Below are 27,442 nucleotides of genomic sequence, written 5' to 3' on the forward strand. Positions count from 1 at the left end.
TTTTTCAGGGTGAAATATAAAGGTCCTAAGTCTAGCATAAATGGTTGAAAAACGTAAAATGCGAATACTTGTTTTTGTATGTTTTTTCACAATTATTGCTATTTTGCAACAAGGGTCATTATTTTTTAAATTTTTAACCAACTCTATATTGTAGAAAATTTAATTACACAACTTTTATGTCAGTACGACTTTTCTCTGAAATGAATACTTTTAAAGTTATAATCAAAAAACCAAGAAAAAAATCGAATTTTTCCTTAATTTTTTGACATTTTGATTATTTAAACAATGTTCCGGACCTTTTTGAGAGGGAGGATAACTCAAATATTTATTTGATTTATTTTCAAGCAATTTCTTCAAAAAAATTTGAGTCACCTCTCAACGTCCAAATGTACTAATATTTTTACAGATGCGCCCTGGTCTAATACCAAATTTCATTAAAATCGACCTAATAGATTTTGCATAATAAATTTGCAATGTAAATGTTTTCAAAAAGGTTCAAATTTTTTTAAATCTGTCTGAACAAAAAGTAGACCATTTAGAAGTTGGCTAATTTTTACATATAAAGAGGTGCTCTACCTATCTAAGACACTTTACAGAATTAAAATCGGATTATTTAAGGGGCCTCAGCAATGTTTTAAAATTATAAACAATTTTTTGGCTTATAAACAAATAGCTTTGTTTAATAATAAAAAAAAATAATTTTTAGCAATGCAAATAATTAAAACCGGTATAATTTGACTTAAACTTTCAAATACTGTCAGCAGAATTGCTATTTTATTTTTTAATCAAAAGTTATTCTCGTTCAAAAATTACAATTTTTCGATTTTTTTAATGTTCCACCGCGTTTATCTCGAAAACTATGCATCCAACGAAAAAACTTGTAAAAACATTTTTTGCTTAGAATCGCCCAAGAAATACAAAAAGTGTTTTATTTTGCGAAAAATTGATGTTTGTAATTCCTCAAGTTCTTTGTTTATAAAAATCTTATCGACCTCCGGATCAACGGTACCCAAAAAATTCGTGTTCTACGGGTGAAAATACATAAAAAAACTTGGGTAAGTCCATCTAAATAAAGGAGCCCGTAGCACCCCCTCCTTGACACAGCACTAATTTGTTTATAAGCCAAAAAATTGTTTATAACTTTAAAACATTGCTGAGGCTGCTTAAATAATCCGATTTCAATCCTGTGCATTAGATAGGTGGAGTTCTTCTTTATATGTAAAAAAATTGACAAATCTTTGTATGTTCTAGTTTTTGATGTGAAAGATTTTAAAAATTTTAATTTTTTAAAAAAAAGTTTAGATTGTAAAATTATTATGTAAAATCTAGTAAGTCAATTTTAATGAAATTTGGTGGACGGTTTTAGCATATTACAAAAATTTTCTAAGCGAATTAGGAAGGTTCCAAGTGTAGCCTAAGTGATGGAAAAACATTGAATTATGACAGGCTTGTTTTGCCCCCTTATTTTATATTTATTGCTATTTTGCTGCAAGGGTGTTAAGTTAAGACATTTTTAGCCAATTGTATCTGATACAAAATTTAATTGTCTTTGTTTTATTCCTATACGGCTTTGTTCCAAAATGAATCGTTTTAAAATTATAAGCAAAGAAAGTAGAAAAAAAACGAAATTTTTTAAAATTTTTAAATATTTTATTTTTTTATTAATGTTTTGTATAATGTAAATATAGAAGGATATAATAGGGCTTTTCATCGATTGTCATTTGTTTCGAGCTTCTGTCACGTGTCACATAATATTAATATATCTACGTCATAAGTCTTTGGTTTGTATCATTGGTATATAGTATATGCCAATAACGTATGACGTAGATATATTAATATTATGTGACACATGACAGAAGCTCGAAACAAATGACTGTGAATAGCCCTATTGCACATATCAGACCATAATTTTTTATTCCAAACAACATTTCATATAGTCGGTTCGCTAAACTCAGACACAACTGGCTAGTGCTTTTAGTCAGTAATTTTACCAATTTGGCAAAAAAAATAATTACTAAATAGTTAATAATTACTAAATAATTAGCAATTTTGCCAATTTTGCCAAAATTATACAAAAAAACAAAAAAATTACCTACTAAAATCACTAGCCAGTTGTGTCTGAGTTTAGCGAACCGACTATAATAACAATTTTCATTTCATAACAAATGGAACAGTCCATTTATCATTAGGTAATCCCATTAAAGGGGAGGCCGTATACTCGTACAAACCTTTTTAAAATTGTTAATAAATTATTGCTTTTAAAATATACTCAAATTGTATTTTTGAACATCGTATTTATTTTATATAATAATTAAATTCACTATCAAATCTCATTGATATTTTATTAATACCTAATTTAAAATTTAGTTTGACATGCACGAAGTGTCAAACTCAAATGTAAATAACCTATGCTTTGCTTAACAAATTCAGATTAAAAAAACTAGCCTACTTACTAGCAATGATTTCAGCTGACGTTTAGTGTGTCGGCAGAAAATAAAATGATTGTGACGTCACATTTTAGACTTTGAGGTCGATTATCTCGAAGACGGTTAGAGATATCGAAATGTCGTTTTCAGATTTGGATTCAGAAGACAAAACTACATATGAACCCATCGATAAATCTGCTCTAAGTATTGCATTAGCGGCAACGCAATAACACACAGACTTTGCGAATTTATAAACGAAAAGTTTTCGTTGAAAATGCGGAATAACTACATTTTAAAACACACCAAATTTCATTTGCATGTCTTAACCGGTTTTAGAGCAATAAATAAATTGTCAGTTTGTAAGAAAAAATTGAAAACCCCCTAGAAAATTCTAGACATCAAGAATGGCCCTTTTTAAGGTGGTGCCAAGTGTAGCTATAAAGTTTTCTATCCCTTTTCATATTTTCCGTTATCATTTGTATCTTTGGCCTTGATATTTTATTCACTTGTTTATTTTATTTTCAGACTAATATCTCATTCCCTATTTGGGAATACACCATATTTTGGCAGTTCCTTGGTTGCGAGGACACCAGATATTAACCGTGCTATAAGTGACGAAGACATAAGTAAGTACACGTGTTTCTTTAATAATGCCTTACTGTGTCATAGGCTGCTGTCGCATCTTCTCAGATCTACGAAAGCAGCTCCTATTAGAATTTTTTTCGTCAAAGCTTTCTTCAATGTATTCTGTTAGTATGAGGGCTTGAGTAGAAAGTAAACCACTCCACCCCACTTTGACTTTTGTACCCTCGCAGACAGGGCCGGCGATAGCGGTCCTGCAAGGGATGCACTGCAGGCGGGCGCCGTTGTTTAGGAGGCGCCATAATGAGCTGTTTTCTGCTGGTGTTACACACAATACTAATTTTAAAAAACGAAGTGTGCCTATGCTAGTTTTGCAGGCGGGCACCTATAGCAGACGTTATCAGACGATAGCAGAATTCATCAGAGACATCTTAAAAAACGAATTCTCGGTCTATTTATACCTCTGTGCCTTTCTGTTTGCGTGTCTCTGATGATGTCTGCTGACGTCTGCTACCCTCTGCTAACCTCTGCGAGGGTTGCAAGTGTGCGAGGGTACAAAGGTCAAAGTGAGGTGAAGTGGCTTACTTTCTACTGATTTCGATGGTACAAGATTTGCTCGGTCTGAATTCTCCTTGTTGGAAAATGAGGTGTGTTCAACGTTTCTTTCTATCTATTCTGGCTAGTCTAGGATGAGTCCTCCGTATAGCTTGAAAAAATGACTTAATGGGAAACAGGTCTGAAGTTACTGCTAGTCTCTGGTTTTAATAACGCTATCATTTTAGATTTTCTCCATTATTTTGGAATTTCTTAGGCTTTATAGCACGTGTTATAGAGCTTCTTATTACTAACATAGACAAGGCAAAAACGAATTCCCATGAGATTTTTTTGCATAATTACATTCGTGAGACATCCCAGAATAAGGTTCAAGAAGTCGCCCACGTGAAAAGTGGGCCCAATTTTTTTTAACAATTTTTTTTAATCAAATTGCAAAAATCAATATTTTTGACCCAGACAATTTTTTTGTAGGATTTTTGGACCATTCTGGATAAAAAAGGTCTCTTATAATTTTTCTCTAAAAATGATCGTTTTCGAGTTATAAGCAATTTAAAATTGAAAAAAAAAACGAAACATGGCGATTTTCAAGGCTTAATAACTCGGTTAAAAGTTATTATTATGAAAGTCAGAAAGTGACCAAATCAAAGTTTAGTGCCCCCCTACAAGAACCCGAAGAAATTTTTGTTATTATTTTATTATTAAGCTGTTATTTTTAAGTAAAAATATTGAGCGCCATGCACGTGGTAGGCGGACGTAAATGTGAGTGCAAGTAAGATGCACAATTTTGGACTGCCGGAGTGGCATCTCTCTCGCACTCAGCATTTACGGCCGGCTACCACGTGCATGGCGCTCAATATTATTACTTAAAAATAACAGCTTAGTAATAAAATAATTACAAAAATTTCTTCGGGATCTTGTAGGGGGCATTAAACTTTGATTTAGTCACTTTCTGACTTTCACAATAATAACTTTTAACCGAGTTATTAAGCCTTGAAAATCGCCATTTTTCGTTTTTTTCAATTTTAAATTACTTATAACTAGAAAACGATCAACTTTAGAAAAAAATTATGAGAGACCTTTTTTTATCCAGAATGGTCAAAAAAACCTACAAAAAAATTTTCCGGCCAAAAATAGTGATTTTTGCAATTTGATTAAAAAAAATTGTTAAAACAATTTGGCCCACTTTTCACGTGGGCGACTTCTTGAACCTTATTCTGGGATGTCTCACGAATGTAATTATGCAAAAAAATCTCATGGGAATATTTTTCCCAACGAACCCGCCGTTTTCGCCTTGTGTAATCGCCTTGTCGCCTTTTACTCTTTAGAGGACTATCAATTAATAAACAAATATTGTAGGAAAACGGATTCCCATGGTGGAGCGGCCGCTTTTTCTAATAAAAAGTTTTATTTTAGTCCAGTTGTCAATTTAGAAACTGTTTCAGTAGATAACAAAATTGAATTTACCGTTGTAAACAATAATAATTTAAAATTAGTAATTTCTTGTATTTATAGACCCCCCTCGGGAGATTTGCAAATATTTTTTAATGTGTTGTGCGATTTGTTAAGTGAACTGTATTTAAAATACAGAAATTACAATTATATAATTTGCGGCGATTTTAATATAGACTTAGATTGTAAGAATAGGAATGTTTTTGATTTTGAAAACATATTGACAATGTATAATTTAATACCAACTATTTTAGAACCTACTAGAGTAACAATAACGTCTGCTACACGAATAGATAATATTTGTGTTAATTTGAATCCTAAACTATTATTTGAGGGGTCTACATTTGAAGTAGGAGTGTCTGATCACAAAGCTCAAATTTTAACCATAAGTGTGGATAAAGCAGATGCTAATAATCAATATTATCATCTGGTTAGATCCTTTTGTTAAACTAATAAATTAAAATTTCTTGAGTATCTTCGTCAGTGCGACTTTAATGATGTATATGAAATATCAGATGTGGAAGTAGCTTATAATGTTTTTAATGAAAAAATTGGTTCGGGCTTCGAATACGCGTTCCCGACTAAACGTAAAAAAATACACAACAAAAGAAATTTTAAAGGTTGGTTAACTCCCGGAATAAAAGTATCGTCAAAAAACAAAAGATTCTTATTACAACTAAAAAAATATACAAATAATATTACCATAAAAAACTACATTAAAACGTATTGTCGATGGTTACAACAAATAATTAAAGAGGCAAAAAATAAGTACTTCCACAGTATAATCAACTCCTCAAATAATAAATCTAAAGCGACATGGGATTTAATTTCATATTTTAACAAAAGAAACACAACAGTTAAGAAAGATATATCTATTAAAAAAGATGATATTGATATCACAAATCCAACTGAAGTTGCAGAAGAATTTAAATCTTATTTTCAACACATTGCATCAAGTATTATTCCTAATATAAAAAGTAAAAAATCTAGTGATAACTGTTTGCAGAGTTTGCCGGCAAATAATGTAAGTTCATTGTTTTTTGGACCTTTAATAGAAGCTGATGTCAGGGAGTGCATTTTGTCACAAAAACCAAAGAAATCCGCGGGGCTTGACAAAATTCCAATTACCCTTGTAAAAGAAAATATTGATACCCTTTGTAGGCCTTTAGTATTTCTTTTTAATTTGTCTCTTGAAAACGGAATATTTCCTAAATGTTTTAAAAAATCGGTAGTTATTCCTGTACATAAAAAAGGTGATAGGTGTAATATGGAGAACTATCGCGGAGTGTCTCTATTACCGTCCCTTTCAAAACTATTAGAATGGTGCGTAAATAAACAATTACTTCTTTTTTTAAATAAACATAAAATTCTAACAACTTCTCAATATGGCTTTAGATCTGATACGAGTACTACAGATGCAACATTTTCTCTAATCGAAAATGTGCATAAAATCTTGGAAGCAAAACACCATCCTCTTGGTATTTTCTGTGATTTATTGAAAGCATTCGATTGCGTAGACCATCAAATACTACTGGACAAGATCTACTACTACGGCATTAGAGGTACACCACATAAATGGTTTCAGACATACCTATCACACAGAAAAATGTGTGTTAGAATAAATAATTCTGATAGTAGCTGTGAAGCATCCTATTTAAATTTCGCAGAAGTTCAGTGTGGAGTTCCACAAGGGTCTGTTTTAGGACCAACACTGTTTCTTATCTATATCAATGACTTGGTAGCTAGTTTCCCGAATACCACATTTTCACTTTTTGCAGATGATACGAGTATAGTAATTAAAGGCGATAGTTCTGATACATTAACATCCTGTGCCGCTACTACAGTTGAAGAGATATCAGACTGGTTTCTCGCCAATAAATTGGTTCTGAATATTAGTAAAACACAAAGTACCCGTTTTAATTTGTATCAAAATGTGGAAGATGTTGTTATTAAAGTAGATCAAGAAAGCATTACTTCTTGTCATACAATTAATTTTTTAGGCATAAACATAGACAGCAAACTTGATTGGAGTTACCACATAACTGAACTTAATAAAACCCTTAGCAGAGCTACATATGCCATAAGAGCAATTAGACAAAATACAAATTTTTGTGTTGCAAAAATAGTTTATTTTGCTCAATTTCAAAGTATTATGCAATATGGTGTGGAATTTTGGGGCGCGGGTAGCACAGCAGAATCCACATTTGTGGCTCAAAAACGAGCAATTTGAGCACTATTCAACTTAACAAATAGAACTTCATGTAGACCTCTCTTCAAAGATCATGGAATAATGACGCTCATTAATATTTATATTTATAAGATATCTCTGCTTATACATAGAAAACGACATGAATTGTTAAAACCTTCTGACATACACAATCACAATACACGCAGGCAAGATATAATTCTTCCCAATTATAATTATAGACGTACTCGAAATGGTCCATTGTACTCCGGTATTAAAGTATACAACCATTTGCCCACTGGGATTAAAGTACTTTCAATATGTAAGTTTAAAAAAAAATTAAAAAGTTGTTAGGTCAATATGTTTTTTATAGTCTGGATGAATTCTTTTTAATAAATTTTAATGATCTAGACGGTTCCAACGCTTAGGCTAAAATCACATATTGTTCTTGTACATTTGTTAAAATTATATTTATTGTAAATTTGTGATTTTTTGGAATAAAGAAAGATAACTAACAAGCTATATTACTTTTACGCCAGGCAATGAGAGCAAAAACAATATATTACCTTCGAATTCTATCCTACTGCATGGATTTTAAGGAAATATTGGAAATAGCCTTTACTTATCCCCTGAATCAAAGTCTACTCGATGCTGATGTGCGCTTTTATCTTGGGGGTGGTTCCCACCCCCAAGACATTTTTGGTTAAAATAGCCACGAAAGTGGCTAAAGAACCTAATTCTAATATTTTTTTTTTAAAATTCAATACTTTTTGAGTTATTCGTGGTTGAAAATTTGCCATTTTCATTGAACATTTTTGTAGATCATGAAAAATCAAATACATTCGTTTCTTCATAAATCTTGTAGATAAAATACAAAAAAAGGTGTGATAGGTGAAAAGAGATTATTTTTTGGTGTATGCTCAAATCGGTGTGTTCAACATAAATAACAGATAAATGGTCAAATTTAAGGCTATAATGCTACTAATATCTTTTGTAGTGCTTGAAAAGACCTTTAAAACGAGCACTGTTAAATGTCAATTACATTCAAACTAAGTGAGATACGGTGCAAAAAAGATTGATGACTAATTTATTTTAAGATAAAATGTGCATTATATTTAACCCCTCATCCACCAGATTTAAATGCATCGTTTTACTTCTAGAATACCTTTTATTATAGTGTTATTTCTATGTTCAAAAAGTTAAACGGGTTTAAAATGTATGGTTTATGAAAAAAATTAAATCAAATTCTCTTAAACATCTTACTTTTCTCCATGTAACTCGAGAATAATAAAGAGATACAGTAATGAAAGACAAAAAAATTGTTATCTAAAAAAAACCCTACATTTTTGTTCTGTATCTTTTTTTTTAAGAAAGATTTTTAAGAAAATTTAAAAATGCGCTCTATAATTTGATTTTATTTTTTTTTCAAAATCCATTCATTTTAAACCCTTCCAAGATTTTGAACATATAAATAAGACTACGATAAAAGGTATTGTAGAAGGAAACCGATCCATTTAAATTCTGGTGAATGAGGAGTTAAATATACTTCTCATTTTTCCTTAAAGTATTAGTCGTCAATTTTGTTGTAACATATCTCGCTTAGTTAAAATGTAATCGGCATTTAATAGTGCTCGTCTTAAAGGTCTTTTCAAGCACTTTTTCTGTTATTTTAAGTTAAATACACCGATTTGAGCATGCACCAAAAAAATATTTTTTCACCTACCATCTCTTTTTGTATTATAACTAGGTTATTGACGAAATGAATCTCTTTGATTTTTCATAAGCTACAAAAATGTTCTATATAGTTTTTTTTCGTTAGAGGCATAATGTTTAAGGTATTCGCAAAAACTACCCGAAAAAGTGACATTTTCCAATATAAATTTTCATCCAAGAATAACTCAAAAAGTATTGAATAATCCACACCCGACAAGAGGTGGGAACCAACCCCAAGATGAAAGCGTCATAGGATACAGTGTAGACCTTGTTTCTTGAGCTATTTCCTACTTACAGTGAGAATACCAAGTAAATTAATGTAGTAGGATGGAATTTGGAGCCAAATACCCTCACTGACTGCATTAGATAAATATTCCACTTAACTTTCAGGAACAATACAAAGAGACTTTGCCAAGTTAATACTGCCCTGTTAAGAATAGAAGTCGTATCTGCAATTTTGAGTTTTCTTAGGTTATAACGCCAACACATTGATAGCCAAATACTCTACCTATATGTTAAGAATGAAAGGCATATCTGCTGTTTAAAAATAAGTTATTCCATTTTAAAATTTTGTCGGATCTGCATTCATACAGTTTATGTTAAGCCAATTTGTCGAATCTCCATTTGTTAACATTTTTAGTCGTATCTTCACAAGACGATTTGTAGTTACGACAAATTTGCTTAACAATTGTGTAGTTTCGACAAAATATTCTAACAATAGGAAGATATAACCTATATAATTATTCATAGTGTTCCCGCCTTTTTAGTTTCTTAACCTAAAATTTAACCGGTTGTAAGCGTTATTCGGCGTATCTGATTTTCTAGTATTAATCTTATTGTTATAGTGTTTTTAAGTGTGTTTACATTAAAGTTTATTAACTGAACCAGTAACAATGGACAGAAATAGCAGAGCATTTAAAATGCTGCATATTTTAAATAACCAACAAAGAGAGAAAATACATAGTTTACGACGACGTGTCGTGAAGAAGCCTAAACTTCAGCATGATAATGACCCCGATTTTATTTTGTCAGATTCAGACACGGAAGAAATTGAGGAACCGAAACTTCAGCATGATAATGACCCCGATTTTATTTTGTCAGATTCAGAGACGGAAGAAAGTGATCAACCGAAAATTCAGCATGATAATGACCCCAATTTTATTTTGTCAGATTCAGAGACGGAAGAAAGTGAGGAACCGAAACTTCAGCATGATAATGACCCCGATTTTATTTTGTCAGATTCAGAGACGGAAGAAATTGAGGAACCGAAATTAAACATAAAAGGTTAAAATAAAGTGAAGATTATTAGTGATATAACTTTGAGAGCTGCAAATGTTGTTCCTGAAGAATCTGATTCCAAAGGTGAAGAAGAAGATAAGGAAGACTGTCTCCATTTTATTCAAGACATCTTGGTAGATATATGTATCTGTTGAAAGGGCAGAAAACGACAATTTAACTAAAACAGGGGAAATCCGTAAACGAAAGAAATTTAAAGAGAGCCTAGCAATGAAAAAAAAAAAAGAAAATTAACAGCCACAATTGCTAAGCACCGTGTAAAACCATCTTGTATCTCTTGCAAGAGGAGATGTTCCGAAAAAATTACAGAAGCGAGACGAACAGAAATAAATGGAGAATTTTGGAAATTGCAAAAAGACGAACAGAAAAATTTTATTTTTAATAACGCTCTGAACAAGTAACCAAACGGAAAACCACAGCTAGTGTTGTATCTAGAAGGTCGAAAAGTTTTTTAAAGTAATTGTTATGGAATTAGCTGACTTTTTTGAATGACAAGATGGTACTTCTGCATATAAACTGAATAAAATTAATACCAGGCCATACCTAAATCAAATGGTTCAAGTAAATTTTTCTATAGGTAAATATACTTTTTCGTACAAAACCAGCTTCACCTCAGAGACAGAAAGTGAAGTAAACATTCTGAATGCAAAGATTGCAAAACGGAATGACAAAACCTTCACCCAATTCCATTCCTAGAGGCATAACGGCTGAAAGAAAACAAGTAATTATATCCAAACTGTGTGAACACATGCCTAAAAGCAGACAAACGTTTTAGAATAATTTACCAACTTCAATGGAACCTGGAGCTTTACATGATTAAAAAAACTAATTATGACTTTATGTTATTTTGTTTATCTTAATAAACTATAACTTTGATTAAGATAAGACTTTTTACTTTACCTTATTTTTATGATTTGTTAGGATTAAATGTCGTATCTATCAAAAGTCTAATTTCAAATACTCTGAAAGAAAATTGCACGCACTCATTAAATTTGTACTCAAAAAATATATTGCGATGTTGTAACAAGATTTTTAATGAGTCATTACAGTTGATGGCAGTTAATCAAATCTAAAACATGGAATATCTCAAAATAGGGATTTTGTCAGTTACGACTTCTATTCTTAACAGGGCAGAATAGGTTTACGCCGTTATTATGAAATAGATCCAATAGACTTCAGGAATCTTCTACGAGATATACTAGAGATACCAGTAATGAAATTATTCTCTATTCATAGCTCCTGTGATATGTGTAAAGAACTGGTAAACATTATTCACAGTCGTGGATATCGTCATAGCAAGGTGCCAAAATTCATATGCCAAGTCTACTATCTAATGGCTAACTTATCTTTTCCTACATTTTGTTCGCATATGGCAAAACAAAACTTAGTAAGTATATTGCTTTAAAAAATAAATATACCCCATTCCACGAATATACGACCCTCTTGGATTATCGCGACAACGAATATTTTACTGTGCAAAATATAAAGAACGAAAGTAAATTGCAAATTATATTGTTGTTTATTTAAGTAATTATTGGAGCAAAATACTTTCGTACTTCTTATGTTGCACACTAAAATATTCGTTGTCGCGATAATCCAAAACAGTCGTATATTCGTGGAATACACCATATATGTTTTTTTTTTCTCCCATAATCATCACTACGATGATGATTATTACAATTACAATCTGGTCATACTTGACCAATGAGCAATTTTAATCTAACCTAAATTATTACTGTTCCTTAAAGTTAAGAGCTTGCCCCATAGCGTCTCTTATCTAACCTAACAAGATAGTGCACTATTCTAGCATACACACTAACGCGCACAAGCACTATGCTCTGCTTTTCACTATCACGTATCACTTAAACTAGTTCATAAGGTTTTGTCCTCTTCAGTCTTCTAACTTGCCCAGTAGTATCGAGGAGCTGGATTGCCTCAATATTCTCGTGCATGTGAAGTCGTTGCTCGTGACTTCCTGCCATCTTCTTGATGATTATATCCACAGTTTCCACTCCTAGGTCCTTATGGAGATCACTGTTTGTAACATACCAAGGAGCATCTACAATATTTCTTAGTATTTTGTTCTGGAATCTTTGTATTACTGTTATATTACTTGGTCTAGTACACCCCCATAGTAGGCATCCATAAGTCCATACAGGTCTCAATATTTGTTTGTAAATTAGTAACTTATTATGCATCGACAATGTGGAGTTTCTTCCAATTAGCCAATACATTTTTTTATATCTTATATTTAGTTCTTCCCTTTTTTTCTTAACGTGCACCTTCCAGCGTAGTTTTGCATCTAATGTTATACCCAAATACTTAGCAGTATCTGCATATGGTACTTGGATATTGTTGATTATAACTGGTATATATTGTATTTTTTTGTTGGTGAAATTAACATGGACAGATTTAGCTTCATTTTGCCTGATTCTCCATTTTTGTGTCCAGTTATAGATTTGGTTAACTGCTATTTGGACCTTGTTGGTCGCCTCTTCACTTGTCGTCCCTACTGCTTGAATAGCTGTATCATCAGCAAAGGTGGCAACTGTGTTGTTTTCCAGTACAGGTATATCACACGTGTATAGTAGGTATAGGACCGGACCCAACACACTGCCTTGTGGAACACCTGCTCTAATTTCTTTTAAGTCTGAAAAACAGTCTTCTTGCTTAATTCTAAAATGTCGTTCTTTTGTGTATGACTGTAAAAGTTTTGAGTACTGTATAGGTAAAAAACATTTTAGTTTGTATGTTAAACCTTCATGCCAGACTTTATCAAAAGCCTGTGCAGCATCAAGGAATACAGTTGAACAGACTTTCTTTTCTTCTAGGGATCTTTCGATAATATTTGTGATTCTGTGCACCTGGTCAATTGTTGAATGCTTATTTCTAAATCCGAATTGATGTGTCGGTATCAAATTCCTTGCTTCAATAATTGGTTTTATTCGCTTAAGGAGCAGTTTCTCAAACAGCTTCGATATTACAGGAAGCAGAGATATCGGTCTGTATGACGAAACCTCATGTGCTGGTTTTCCTGTTTTAGGAATCATAATGACTTCCGCCATCTTCCATATCATTGGTACATATTTTAATCTGAATGCACCGTTAAAGAGGTTTGTTAATTTTACGATAGCTCTTCGGGGAAGATTTTTCAATAGCTCACCCGTAATTAGATCGTAGCCCGGAGCTTTCTTCGGATTAATATTTTCCCTTATTTCTTCAAGTACTTCTTTTGGTGTAGTTAACCGAATTTCTTCCTCTAATTGAACAGGTTCCTCCCATCTTTCTTCATCCCCTTGAGGTTCATTTGGTTTGAATGTATTTTCAAGATGTATGGCAAATAGCTCAGCTTTTTGTGCACTATTTCTGGCCCAGTTACCATTTTCTAGTTTAATAGGAGGAGAGTGCATAATAGGTCTTTTCAGTCTTTTAGTAGCTTTCCATAAGGTCGATTTAATCGAATTAATCGAGTCATTCTTTAATTGTAGGATAGTTCTTCTGAGTTGTTGACTTGCACGATTTAGTTTAGTCTTATCTTGAGGAGATCTTGTTTGTTGCCAGATTCTTCTCAGTTTTCTTTTTTCAATTATCATGTTCCTTATTTCCTTTGGATAATTATTTCCTTTTAGCCTAGGTTTCAGCGTAGGAGTGTTTTCCCATGCTGCTTGCTGGATATTGTTCACCAACAATTCCGCTTCTTTATCTAATTGCTCTGCGTTTTGTATTGGTACACTTAGATTTATTCTCTCTTCAAGGCTTAGCTTAAAACTATTCCAATCCGTCCATTTATTTGTTAATGTGGGGTTACCTTGTTTTTTAATAATCCTGTCACTCATGGTTAGTAATATAGGGGAATGATCAGAATTTAAGTCCCAACAGTCATCAATGTCTATGAAATTAGTTGAAATATTCTTAATAATAAAGAAGTCTATTAAATCAGGGGTCTTGTTTCTATCCGTAGGCCAGTAGGTTGGTCTACCAGTTGATAGTGCTTCACACCTCTGTTCTTTAATGGCTAACAAAAGCTCCTTTTCCTTAGTAGTAGTGATTCTAGAGCCCCAGTGTGTGTTCTTTGCATTGAAGTCACCTCCAATAATGAACCTTTCCCCTAAGCTTTTCAAGAATTCATTATACTGGCTCTTTTTTAATGGAATGTTTAGGTGGGCAGTATATTGAACTTATATTTATTTTAAAAGTTTTAGTTTTTATGTGTACTGTAGTGGCTTGAATATGTTCAGTTTTATATTCCAACTCTTCATGATGACATATATTATCCATATATGTAGATATATTATCCATTATCCAACCATATATGTAGATTTTTTTTATTTTTTTTTTATTTAAACACAAAGCCACATCAACCGCGCAGGGTTATTAGTGGATATAACAATACAAAAATATTACATTAAATAGAGTTATACAATTTGATGTCTTTTAAATATGTTAACACTGATGAAATTTTTTTGGTGAGGATTGTCTTGAGGTCATCATCTGTGATTCTATGGGATCTTCTTTCTTTCTGAAATTTAGGACACTCAAGTAGGATATGTTTAACAGTCAGTGGATCGAAGCAGTTGGAGCAGATTGGTGGTGGTTCTTTTGTTATTAAGTATTTGTGTGTTAAGGCAGTATGGCCAATTCTTAGACGGTTAATAATAACTTGGTTTCTTCTGTTGGAGGGATTATCCAGGACAACATCTATTTTTGGGTAGATTTCATTTAATTTGTTACATAATTTTTCCCAATGATTTTGCCATGTATTAGTACAGTGGACCTTAACCAGGTTCTTCAGGTCGGTATAGGGATATGTTTTCAACTTTGCTGTATAGTTTGAGGTTATTCGACTTGTGTTTGCCAATTCATTTGCTTCTTCATTTCCATATATACCTGCATGTGAAGGTACCCAGATAAAAACCACTTCCTTCTCTAATGCTCGAAATGTTTCTAGTTCATTTTTTATTCTTTGTAAAATAGGGTTTTTAGTATACATTTGTTTCAGCCCTAATAATGCATTTAATGAGTCTGTATGATAGTGCATTTTATCGTTTTACTCTTCTTGAAAAAGATTAGGGCTTCCAAAATAGCTGTAGTCTCGCCTGTAAGAATACTGCAGTTTGTAGGTATTAATATGCTCTAAGAATTTTCATTAGAGTAGTAGGCAGCAGCGTGACCATTTGGAGTTTTAGAGGAGTCGGTAAAGATTTGCAAATACTTAGGATAGTGGTCTAGAATTTCCATACATAGATGTTTAATTATTGTGGGATTTGTAGTTAATTTGGGATACTTTGTTAGTGTTAAGTCAATAGTTAATGGGTGGTTTGTCCATGGGGGAAAGTTTGCATTTATATTTAGCGATACAATGAGTTGTCTCCTATCGAAAATTGTGAGATTGATTCTGTCTATGAGGGGTGTGGAATTTTTTTGTTTTTTTGTTAGGAGGAAGACCAGGGTTGCATATGTGAGAGAAAACAGGATGCTGTTTCTGGGATGATATTTTTACAATGTAGTTCAAGGATAGTTGCTGTCATCTTATATGCAATGGTGGTTCTCCCGTTAGAGCTTGCATACTACTAGCCGAACTAGTTTTAAATGCACCTAGTGCCAATCTCAAAGCTGTAGTTTGAATACTGTTTAGCTTTTTTAAGGTGGTTTTGCATGCAGCATCCTAACATATACAACCATAATCGATTTTACTTCTGATGAGAGATTTGTAAAGACTAATTAATATTTTATAATCAGCTCCCCAAATTTTATTGGATAATATTTTGAGGATATTTAATCTCTTTTGACAGGAAAGCTGTAGTTTATTTATATGCGAATTCCAATTTAAAGTTCTCTCGAAAGTTAGACCTAGAAAGTTTGTTTCTTTTGACTGCTCTAAAAGTGAATTATTTAATGTTAGATTAGTAGTTGTTACATTGGTTTCATTTTTATTAAAAATAATGTGTCGTGTTTTTTCATTAGAAAAAGTAAATCCCGTTTTCATCGTCCAGTTTTGAAGCCGGTTTAGGAAACTTTGTATAATTTTTGTGGATGTCATTACGTTATTTGATTTAGTGTAAACAACAATGTCATCTGCATAAATACTAGCCCTAATGGGTGCTTTAATTACATTCATAATACTATTGAAAGCGATTAAGAATAGAGTTGGACTAAGAATTGACCCTTGCGGGATTCCGTTGTCTAATTTCTTAGGTGAACTTGTAACACCATTTATTCTAACTTGAATTGAGCGATTTTTTAGGAAATTCTTTATAAATGTCAGCATGTGACCTTCAATTCCATTCTCTTTCAATGTTTGTAGAATACAGTGTCTCCATGCTCTATCGAAAGCTTGGGTTATATCGAAAAATATTGCTATTAGTTCTTGATTGTTTGTAAAAGCTTCATTAATTGAAGTCTGTAATGCAACGTGGTTGTCTGTTGTGGATCTACCACTTCGAAAACCGCTTTGGAAAGGAGTAAGGACATTGTTCTTTTCTAAGTACCAAATGAGGCGGAGGTTAAATATTTTTTCAAGGATCTTGCACATGCAACATGTAAGAGAGATAGGTCGGTAAGAGGTAGGGTTGTCTTTTGGTTTGTTAGGCTTAATAATAGGAATGATTATTGCTTGAGACCAGAGATCTGTGAATTCGTGCTTTACGAAAGAGGTATTAAATAAATCTAACAGAATTAATTTGGCTTCGAGGGGTAGGTTTTTTATAAATACTGGTAGAATATCATCTGGTCCTGCAGATGTGTTTTTTAGATTTGATAGAGAAAATTCAGACTATGATGAAAACATACGTACTACACACAGAAGGCCTAAACATCAAATAACAGGATATAGGGAAGTCCCAGAATAATGACCTCAAGAAATTAAAGACAGTCGCACAGTCGTAGGAACATGCAAAATAGTTGTGAAAAAAAAAATAAATAAAAAAAAAAAACCGAGAAACTGCGTTGCTCTACGGAGTAGCGAAGTTGATCACTAAAAACAAGATACATGAAACCATCAGCTCAATAAATTTAGTACTGGTAAAATCAAGGTGTAAGTATGAAATGCAATAAAGACCCCTCTGGTCCTTTATACACAGCCACTTAGGCTGAAGGCCTTTCAGGAAGGTCAATGAGAGACCATAGCGCGTACCTGAGCATCGAGACCGTGTCCGGCAAGCACGAGCTTGATGGCCAGACCTTGCGGCTGCTCGGCTGACGAGGAGAGCAATACGCAAGTATTGTCAAATCGGCAGCTGAGTGACCGACACACACCAAAGTCCGAGCGGAGGGACACCAATCCAGGTTGGTGTCTCTCCGTTCGGAACACACATTTAGGGACTTCAGTCCAAAATCATGAAAAACATAAATAAACTCAGTAAAGTAATTAGGGAGAAAAGCTAAACAGCTACCCCTACAGATAGGTGGCCTAACCACAACCATGACAAGACGGAGGGTGTTAGATTACCCAAATCACCCGAAGTAAAAGTTCAAAGCCTCCCCTTCGTATGTCACACGTTGGGGAGGGGTGGAGGAAAAAACCTGGGGGTCAGATAGGTACCGCTCCGGAATGATATTCTTCGGGAGCGAGACCGGTTTGATCTTCGGACATGTGGGTCCCGCTGACTAGCAGTGGTACACACATGTTCCTAGAGGTTGGGTTGAACGAGTGTGTGTGTGTGTGTGTGTGTGTGTGTGTGTGTGTGTGTGTGTGTGTGTGTGTGTGTGTGTGTAGAGAAAATTCTAACTCTTGAAGAGTTATAGGTGCATTTAAGGGGCTGTCAGAGTTATTTATGGGGATTGTAGAAGCTTCTATGTTTTTTTTTCTATGTTAGGAATTCGTAAGAAATATTTTTATCGCTAGAATTTTGTTGATAGACATCAGCTTAAACTTCTGCAATTGTATTTTTGCAGCTAATTAATTTATTATTGTGTGTTAATGTGTTTATATATCTAAAAGAATTTGAGCCTTTGAGTTTGCAAATTTTTGTCAAAATAACTTCGAGGGCGTTGAAGGATTGATGGAAGATACGTATTCTCTTCAGGTATCTCTTTTGCTTTTTTTTATAAGATATTTTGCTCTTGCCCTGAGATTTTTGAAATTGAGTAAATTTTCATTAGTTTTGTGTTTTTTAAATTTATTAAAAGCATGCTTACTAGAAGATAGAGCTTGTGCTACTTCATTGTTCCACCAAGGTACTGGTGGTCTTTTGCAGAGCTTCGTTTTACCTATATTTTTTAGAGCTGCTTCTGTAATTATGTGGTTTAAGGACGAAATATTAGAGTTTATGTCATTACTTATATGGTAGTTTTCAATTTTATTTTGAATTTCAGCTTGATAAGACGACCAATTTGCAGTCTTTAATTTCCAGGATTGATAGATTTGAAAATTAGGCGATTGAGTTTTATTTGATGGGATACAGATAGGAAAGTGGTCACTGTCATATAAAGATTTTAAAGTATTCCAGGTGAGAAACGTTGATAAGGATTGACTGCATAGTGATAAATCTATGGCGGAAAATGAGTCGTTATAAGAGTTAAATCTTGTAGTTTCCTGTATTAAGTAATAGCAGATCAGAAGAGTCGATGAGATGTTTCATTCTTCTTCTTCTTCAGGTGCCATCTCCGCTACGGAGGTTGGCAATCATCATAGCTATTTTAATTTTTGAGGCAGTAGCTCTAAATAGTTGTTTCGAGCTGCATCCAAACCACTCTCTCAGGTTCTTCAACCATGAAATTCGTCTTCTTCCGATGCTTCTTCTGCCATCTATCTTTCCCTGCATTATGAGTCGTAGGATGCCATACTTCTCGCCCCGCATCACATGTCCGAGATACTGTAGCTTCTTTTCTTTAATTGTAAGTTCAACTTCCTTTTCTTTACCTACGTTGTTTCATTAAGTTACCGTATTTGTCTATTTTAGAGCTTCCCCATGCAGGATGATGACAGTTCATATCCCCCAAAAATTATTTTTGGATGTGGAATTTGTTTAAGAAGGTTATTTAGTTCTTGTAGATCTAATTCACTAGGGTGTGGTAAATAAATGTTGCATATGTTAATATGTTTTAGGTATGTAATACTAACTGCTACAGCTTCGAGATTAGTACTTAATGTGATTGGCTTAGCTTCTAGGTCTGTTCTTACAAAGATGGCTACTCCGCCACTTGCCTGTTGTGCTATTCTGTTTTTTTGGAAAACATTGGTAGTTTCGAAGATTAATATTGGATTGCTTAAAATGAGTTACTTGAAGACATAAGATCTTAGGGCATATTTCATTAGAAGTTTTAATTGTTCTAAATGGGTATAGAGTCCATTAATATTCCACTGTAATATAAAGGGGTTAGACATTTTCGAGTTCTGCCTGAGAATGTGTTTCATCGGTCTCTTCTGTGCAACAGAAATTATTTGAGCTTAGTTTCTTTCTTAATCGAGTTATATTATTTTTTAACTTTGAATTGTGGGTATAAGCGTGAACAAAATTAAGGATCTGAATTAATTCGGCTGTTTCTTTCGAATAATCTTTTGAAGTTATTTCAGGATGTTTCGCGTTTAGTGTGTTTTCCAGAAAGTCACATATTTCGTCGTAGTTAAGGACAAATGGTGGTGATCTATTTGCGATTTTGTCTTTAATTGTCTCTAGAGAAAACAAAAGTTCTTCGCGAGAATTTCTTTTTGACGTTTTTGTCTTTTTCTTTGATTTCCTTGCTACAGGAGAAGTGAAGATCTGTGAATCGGTCTGTGTGTTATTTTCGTTAATTTCTGAGGAAGATGAGATGAGCCTTTTTAGTTGTTTGGTGACGTTTGGAATAATTGGAGGTTGTGTTATTTCTAATGGAGTAGGATTGCTGATATTGTTAGAAGTTGATGATGTTGGGATTTTTAAAGTGTTTGTTTCATTTGTATTATTTGTAGATCTTGACATGTCGTCAGTTTCCATGGTAGGTTCTAATTGGTTATTAGAGACCTGTACTGTAGTTAATATGTTTTGGGAAGTTGCTGGGTGTTCGTTAGAGGTGGATATTAAGGCTTTGTCAGAATATTTTTGTTCTGTTTGGTTATAAGATATACTTGTTGTAGATTGTGTGTTTTGGGAGGTTTCTGGAAGAGCAGTAGAAGTGGTTGGATTAGAATTGGTTGGGTCAGGATTTGTTGTATTAGAAGTGGTTGGATTAGAATTGGTTGGGTCAAGATTGGTTGTATTAGAAGTGGTTGTATTAGCATTGTCAGGGCATTCTGTTTCCTGGTGACCAATAGTCTTGCATTTTGAACAGTTGAATCCTTCTATAGAAAGGTATAATCTGTAAGTGGTATTATTATGAGAGATCATGAAAGAATCGGGAATGGACATATTTTCTAAAGGTTTGATAAACGTTTGCCTTCTAAAACTCAAGACATGGCTGTATTCGCTTTCAGGCATTCCTAACCTAAGAAAAATCATTTTAGAGACGGCATTTATACCCATTTTACGAAGTTCTTGTTCAATTAACGTGGTTAGAACAGTAGGACCAGCATTTGATATTATCAGTCTTTGAGCTGGAGTGATAAGTCTTCTTATTTCTACTTGAGTTTCTTTTATATTGACGTATTTGTGGGAATGCAGCAATGAATCAACCATATTTTTAGAAGAAAGATATATACATATTCTATTATTGGCAATTCTGGAAGCGAAAGGTACGTTACGTGGACCAACTATTGAACCGACGGCTATGATGTGCTCTTGAACTTTGGTCCCTTCAATACTAGAAAGAACTATGGCTTCGTCTTTTGTTGGTTGTTTAAACGTGTTAACAACACTGGAATGTGAGATGTGAGATGAAGTGTGGGTAGTGTTCATGGTGTTATTCGAAGTCATGATTGATTAATTTCGGAGACGTTGCAAGGCCGGCCCTGTCGCCGCTGTGGTACTTGGCCCAAAACTGCTCGTATTTATACTTCTTGGATATTTTATAGGTTATGTTATTATTAATATAATTTATAATATGATGTGGTTTTTGGTACTCACGTCAGGTTTGCGAGGTTTACATGGTGTTTCCACTATAACTATGTGGAGGAACTAACAAAATAATTTTAAACTGTGTTTTTATCATTTAAAAACTGATAAATTTCGCAGCGGTTTACAACGTGATATATATTACCACTGTCAGGACCGTACTCATATATGTAGAATTGTAAATATTGTATCTTAAATTTTAAGTTTCTTGTATATAATTTTTCTTAATTATTATTATGAAGACGGAACGAGATCCCACGCGTATTATAGGCCCACGTGCGGGAAGCTAATTGGGGATTAGTAGGGCTAAACCGCTGGCGGTGAAAATTACTGTGGATTCTGAATCACAGTTCTTCTTCTTCTTGTGGCACTCCTATCGGAGATTGAAAATCATCAAGGCTACCCTGACCTTGTTTACAGCTGACCTAAAAAGTTCATTAGTTGTGTAGCCAAACCACTCTCTCAAATCCCGCAACCACGACATTCTTCTACGGCCTGGATTCCGTTTTTCTTCTATTTTTCCTTGCATTATATTTTGAAGTAATACGTATTTATGACCTCTCATCAGGTGACCCAAATACTCGAGTTTTCTTCGTTTTATCGTTAACAAAATTTCTGGGTCTCTTCCTATCCTTCGTATTACTTCAAGATTTGTAATTCTTTCAACCCAACTTATCTTCAGCATTCGACGGTAGCACCACATCTCGAAACTTTCAATATTTTTTATGTTGTTCTGTTTGAGAGTCCAGGCCTCTACACAGTATAATAGCGTATTAAATACGTAGCCTCTTAGCATTCTTAATCGTAGAGGGATGCTTATATCTCTGTTGTAGAAGAATTTTCTCATCTTTAAGAAGGTGGCCCTGGAAATTTCGATACGTCTTTTTATTTCATTGTTTTGGTCTTCAGTTTCGTTTATTAAAATTCCCAAGTATTTGTAACTTGATACTTTTTCAATTTTAATGCCGTTTATATTAATATGTGCCGGTTGTGTCATGATTTTACTGAAAACCATATACTTTTTTTTGATATTAATGTTTATACCATAACTGTTGCAAGCAATATTTATGTTTGTAAGTAATTGTTGTAATTCTTTAACTGTTCTTGCAGCCAGTACAGTGTCGTCCGCGTATCGAATATTATTTACAACCTCTCCATTGATTACGATTTCTTCATTTGCTTGCAAAAGGGCTTCCTGACAGATGCTTTCACTATATACATTAAATAGCAGTGGTGACAAAATGCATCCCTGTCTTACTCCTCTACGTATTTCTATTGCTTTTGATATCTTATTTTCTATTTTGATGTTAGCTTTGTGATTCCAATATAAGTTGAGAATTATTCGCAGATCTTTATTATCTATGTCTTTTCTTTCAAGAATGTCTCTTAGCCTATCGTGGCGTACTCTGTCAAACGCTTTTTCAAAATCGATAAAACATGCATGTACTTCTTGATTAACGTCTAGGCATCTTTGTGTAAGAACATTCAAACAGAAGAGAGCTTCTCGAGTACCTAGTCCTTTTCTGAACCCATCTGTGTATTACTAATATCTGACTCCAACTTTTGATAAACTCGGTTGTGGATGATTTTTAGAAATAATATCTTTAGTAGATGGCTCATTAAAGATATTGTTCGATGTTCTGAACATTCTTTTGTATTGGATTTCTTTGGCAGTGTAACGAATGTAGACAGCAGCCACTCTTGAGGTATAATACCAGTATTGTATACTGTGTTAAATATTCAAGAGCTTTAGTAATTTAGTAGGAACCTCATCGGGTCCATTTGCCTTTCCAGTTTTGGAATTTCTAAGTGCCATTTCTACTTCACATTTTAGGATTTCAGGTCGCGTTTCACCATTTACCTGGACAATGTTATTGCTGTTGTCTTCAAAAAATTCTCTTATGTATTCACTCCATCTATTATTTTTTTCTGTTAAGTCTATAATAATATTTTCGTCTTTGTCCTTAAGCAAACTTATTTGATGTCTTCTTTGGGTTCCTGTAAGTTCTTTTACTTTTTTATGTATATTGAATGTGTCATACTTTCTTTCATAGTCTTCCATTTCTAAACATTGTTCTTTAATCCATGATTCTTTGGCCTTCTTTATTATTTGCTTTATGTTCTTATCAACCTGTCTGTATTTTTCTGAATTATTCTTCAATTTGCGTCTTTCATCCATAAGTTCTAGTATGTCTGGTGTCATCCACACCTTTATGTTTCTTTGTAGATCTGAATCACAGTTAAGACATAAGAATAACATTAGAGCCCTTTGAAGGAATTTTAATAGGTTAGTTCTCAGGGAAACGGATTAAACCATGAAGAAGAGGGATATTAGATGTAACTGATTTTAGTTGTTGTGTGTGTCAATATGGGCAGTCGATTTTTAACATCAAGACGAGAGAGTTGTGTCGTTTGGGATAACTGCAATAGATGCGACGCCTCCTTTTAGACGTACTTAAATATTGACAAGCCGGTCATGGTCATCATTAACTAAACGCGATTATTTCCAAAAAAATTTCTTTTGTTAGAACACGTAAATTTTTGGTTGCAATTACACATAATTACCTTTACATTTGGCCAACTTATCAGTAATCTATAATTTAGTTGTCTATTTTATTACTTAAAACTGTTAAGGATCATACGGACTTTTATTAAGAGTGTCTTTAACGAATCCTACATATTATATTGTTCTATCTATCTATCTATTTATCTATATATCCATCTATCTATCTATGTAGCCCATGTTATCCATTTTAGATAGGCCTCCCCTTCTTGTCTCCATTTGTGTCTGTCCAGAGCTCAAGTTCATCCACCTAGGACCGGCTTACCCGTGTTGAGCTGCCCCCCCCCGCACTTGCAAAAATTAAAAACCAAATAACCCTGATTTATGAGCTATTTATGAGCTTTCATATTCCGCAAACTAAAAATTTTGAGCTCGTTCCACTGAGCAGGAATTTAATACTTTAGTGGGGGGGCACTACTTAAAAATAGGAATATTGAATCGGTTTTTGCGGCAGAATTACGAGCTATTTATGAGCTCTTAAAATTATATAGTTTCGATTTTTGAGCTCATCCCCTTCACCCCCAAACAACCCTTTAATTGATTTAACTTAAGAGAAAAATGCTGAGAAAACTTAAAATATATCGTATTGCGGATATAATTCCTATAGCTTATATACTCTAAGAATAAACTATTAAATCACGTGCATTTCGATTATTGAGCTACAACCCCTTTGCAAGAAAACTACCCTATCTTCCCGGCTTAAAAGAAAGTTGTACTTAAATGCATTAAATTAATTATTTGGCGACTACATATCATTTAATAATTTATAAGCTTCCAAATTACGCGCATTTAGATCAGTAAATTGCAATTTATTTTGTATAGTGCAGTCACTGAAGGTAAAAATCAACGATTACCTTCGATTTCGGTGAACCTTCATCGATTTTCACGAAAATTGGTCAGTGGTTAGAGGATACCTTAAGAAACAAAGGTGACCTTGCGCCTTTACCCTGAGGGTGGATACCGCCCCTTCTCGGGGGTGAAAATTATTTTATAAAAAATAACTGCACAAATCTATAAAAGAACAAATTATAAGCAAAATTTATTATATAAAGTTATTAAAATAAGTCAATACTTTTTAAGTTATTAAAGATCAAAAATTTTAATTATTCGTGAAAAAAATGCATGTTTTGAAGCGGTTTTTCGTAAATCACTGAAAAACTGTGAGTTTTTACAAAAAAGTTAATAGTAGTTTAATTCGTATAGCTTATATTCTAAGAATACACTCTTAAATCACGCGCCTTGCGATTATTGAGCTACAACCCCTTCGCAAGAAAACCACCCCATATTCCCGGCTTAAGAGAGAGTTGTACTTAAAATAATTTAAATTAATTATTTGGCGACTAGATATCGTTTAATATGAGCTGGCAAAATATACGCATCTCAATTATTGAATTGCCAGTTTCTTTCTATAGTGCAGTCACTGAATCAACTATGACCTTCAATTTCGGTAAATATCCATTCATTTTCACGAAAAATCGGATTTTGATACTATCAACTTTTTCTGGAGCTCATTTTTGATAAGTATTTCTAAGTACTTTGACGAGTATTTGGTACCTAAGTGTTATAAAATGCATCTCTTTCCCGTTATTTAAGCTTGAATCCTTAGATTTGAACAGTCGCAGAAAAAAATATACATTTAATTACCAATAACTTACTTTAAATTAACATTAAAGGGTTTTTCAAGTAAGCAATTTATTATATTTTTTATTAGCTTCAATTTTAGTGATGAAAACTTTTTTGTAAAAACTTACAGTTTTTGAGTTATTTATGAAAAATCGCTTTAAAGCATGCATTTTCTTTCACAAAAATTAAAATATTTGATCTTTAATAACTCAAAAAGTATTGATTTATTAATAACATTATATAACACATTTTGCTTACAATTTGTCCCTCTCTCGATTTGTGGGGTTATTTTTAATAAAGTAATTTTCACCCCCGAGAAGGGGTGACATATACCCCAGGCTAAAACCGCAAGTTTTTATTGTCAATTCGTGAAAATGAATGGATAATTACCGAAATCGAAGGTCATAGTTGATTTTTACCTTCAGTGACTGCACTATAGAAAGAAAATGGCAATTCAATAATTAAAATGCGTATATTTTGCGAGCTCATAAATTATTAAACGATATGTAGTCGCCAAATAATTAATTTAAATTATTTTAAGTACAACTCTCTCTTAAGCCGGGAATATGGGATGGTTTTCTTGCAAAGGGGTTGTAGCTCTATAATCGAAAGGAGCGTGATTTAAGAGTTTATTCTTAGAATATAAGCTATACGAATTAATCTACTATTAACTTTTTTGTAAAAACTTACAGTTTTTCAGTGATTTACGAAAAACCGCTTCAAAACATGCATTTTTTGTCACGAATAATTAAAATTTTTGATCTTTAATAACTTAAAAAGTATTAACTTATTTTAGTAACTTTATATAATAACTTTTGCTTTTAATTTGATCTTTTATTGCTTTGTGCAGTTATTTTTTATAAAATAATTTTCACCCCCGAGAAGGGGCGGTATCCACCCTCAGGGTAAAGGCGCAAGGTGGTATCATGTCACCTTTATTTCTTGACGTATCCTCTAACCACTGACCAAGTTTCGTGAAAATCGATGAAGGTTCACCGAAATTGAAGGTAATCGTTGATTTTTACCTTCAGTGACTGCACTATACAAAATAAATTGCAATTTACTGATCTAAATGCGCGTAATTTGGAAGCTTATAAATTATTAAATGATATGTAGTCGCCAAATAATTAATTTAATGCATTTAAGTACAACTTTCTCTTAAGCCGGGAAGTTAGGGTGGATTTCTTGCGAAGGGGTTGTAGCTCAATAATCGAAATGCGCGTGATTTAATAGTTTATTCTTAGAGTATATAAGCTATAGGAATTATATCCGCAATACAATATATTTTAAGTTTTCTCAACATTTTTCTCTTAAGTTAAATCAATTAAAGGGTTGTTTGGGGGTAAAGGGGATGAGCTCAAAAATCGAAACTATATAATTTTAAGAGTTCATAAATAGCTCGTAATTCTGCCGCAAAAACCGATTCAATATTCCTATTTTTAAGTAGTGGGAGTATTAAATCCCCCCCCCCCCCCCCCCATTAGAGTATTAAATTCCTGCTCAGTGGTACGAGCTCAAAATTTTTAGTTTGCAGAATATGAAAGCTCATAAATAGCTCATAAATCAGGGCTATTTGGTTTTTGATTTTTTCAAGTGGGGGGGGCCAGCTCAACACGGGTGACCGGCTTGCCTCTTCAAGTCATCAACCCGTCTCATCAGTGGTCTTCCTCTACTTCTTTTGTATTCGTATGGTCTCCAGTGTAGTATTTCCTTGTTCCACCTATCATCTCTATGCCTGACGTTCTGCCCCGCAAATTTACATTTATATTCGGCTACTTTTTCTCTTACATCCTTCAACGTTGTAATATTTCGAATCCACTCGTTTGGTTTTTTGTCCTTCAAGTGTACAGTGGAACCTCGATAAGTCGGATTATTCGGTACCGCGGCCGATCCGGGTTAGGCGGAGAATATGGTAAAAATTAATAAAACACGGTATACTTACAGATAAACTCCATTATAATTGCAAAAACATGAAATACATATGCACAGTACATCTAAATTACGTACAGTTGTATACAGTGTTGTTTATTTCTTAGTTAAAAACTTGGTCAAAGAGAAAAAATGTTTCGTTTGTCTGATGAAA

General features: G+C 33.4%; 1 protein-coding gene across 2 annotated transcripts in view; it reads left to right on the plus strand.

The window, feature by feature from the left end:
* The window catches only part of LOC114330679 (sphingomyelin phosphodiesterase 1-like), a 55,433-nt gene that overhangs the window by 10,444 nt on the left and 17,547 nt on the right, over positions 1-27,442 (plus strand). The window contains exons 3-4 of one of the 2 annotated variants that reach the window (XM_050661685.1): positions 2,952-3,052; positions 11,370-11,593. In XM_050661685.1, the coding sequence (XP_050517642.1) occupies positions 2,952-3,052; positions 11,370-11,593 (325 nt within the window). The remainder of the gene's footprint in view (positions 1-2,951; positions 3,053-11,369; positions 11,594-27,442) is intronic. The other variant, XM_050661686.1, reaches the window with a different exon arrangement.

Source organism: Diabrotica virgifera, chromosome 9, assembly GCF_917563875.1.
Source record: "Diabrotica virgifera virgifera chromosome 9, PGI_DIABVI_V3a".
Lineage (NCBI taxonomy): Eukaryota > Metazoa > Arthropoda > Insecta > Coleoptera > Chrysomelidae > Diabrotica > Diabrotica virgifera.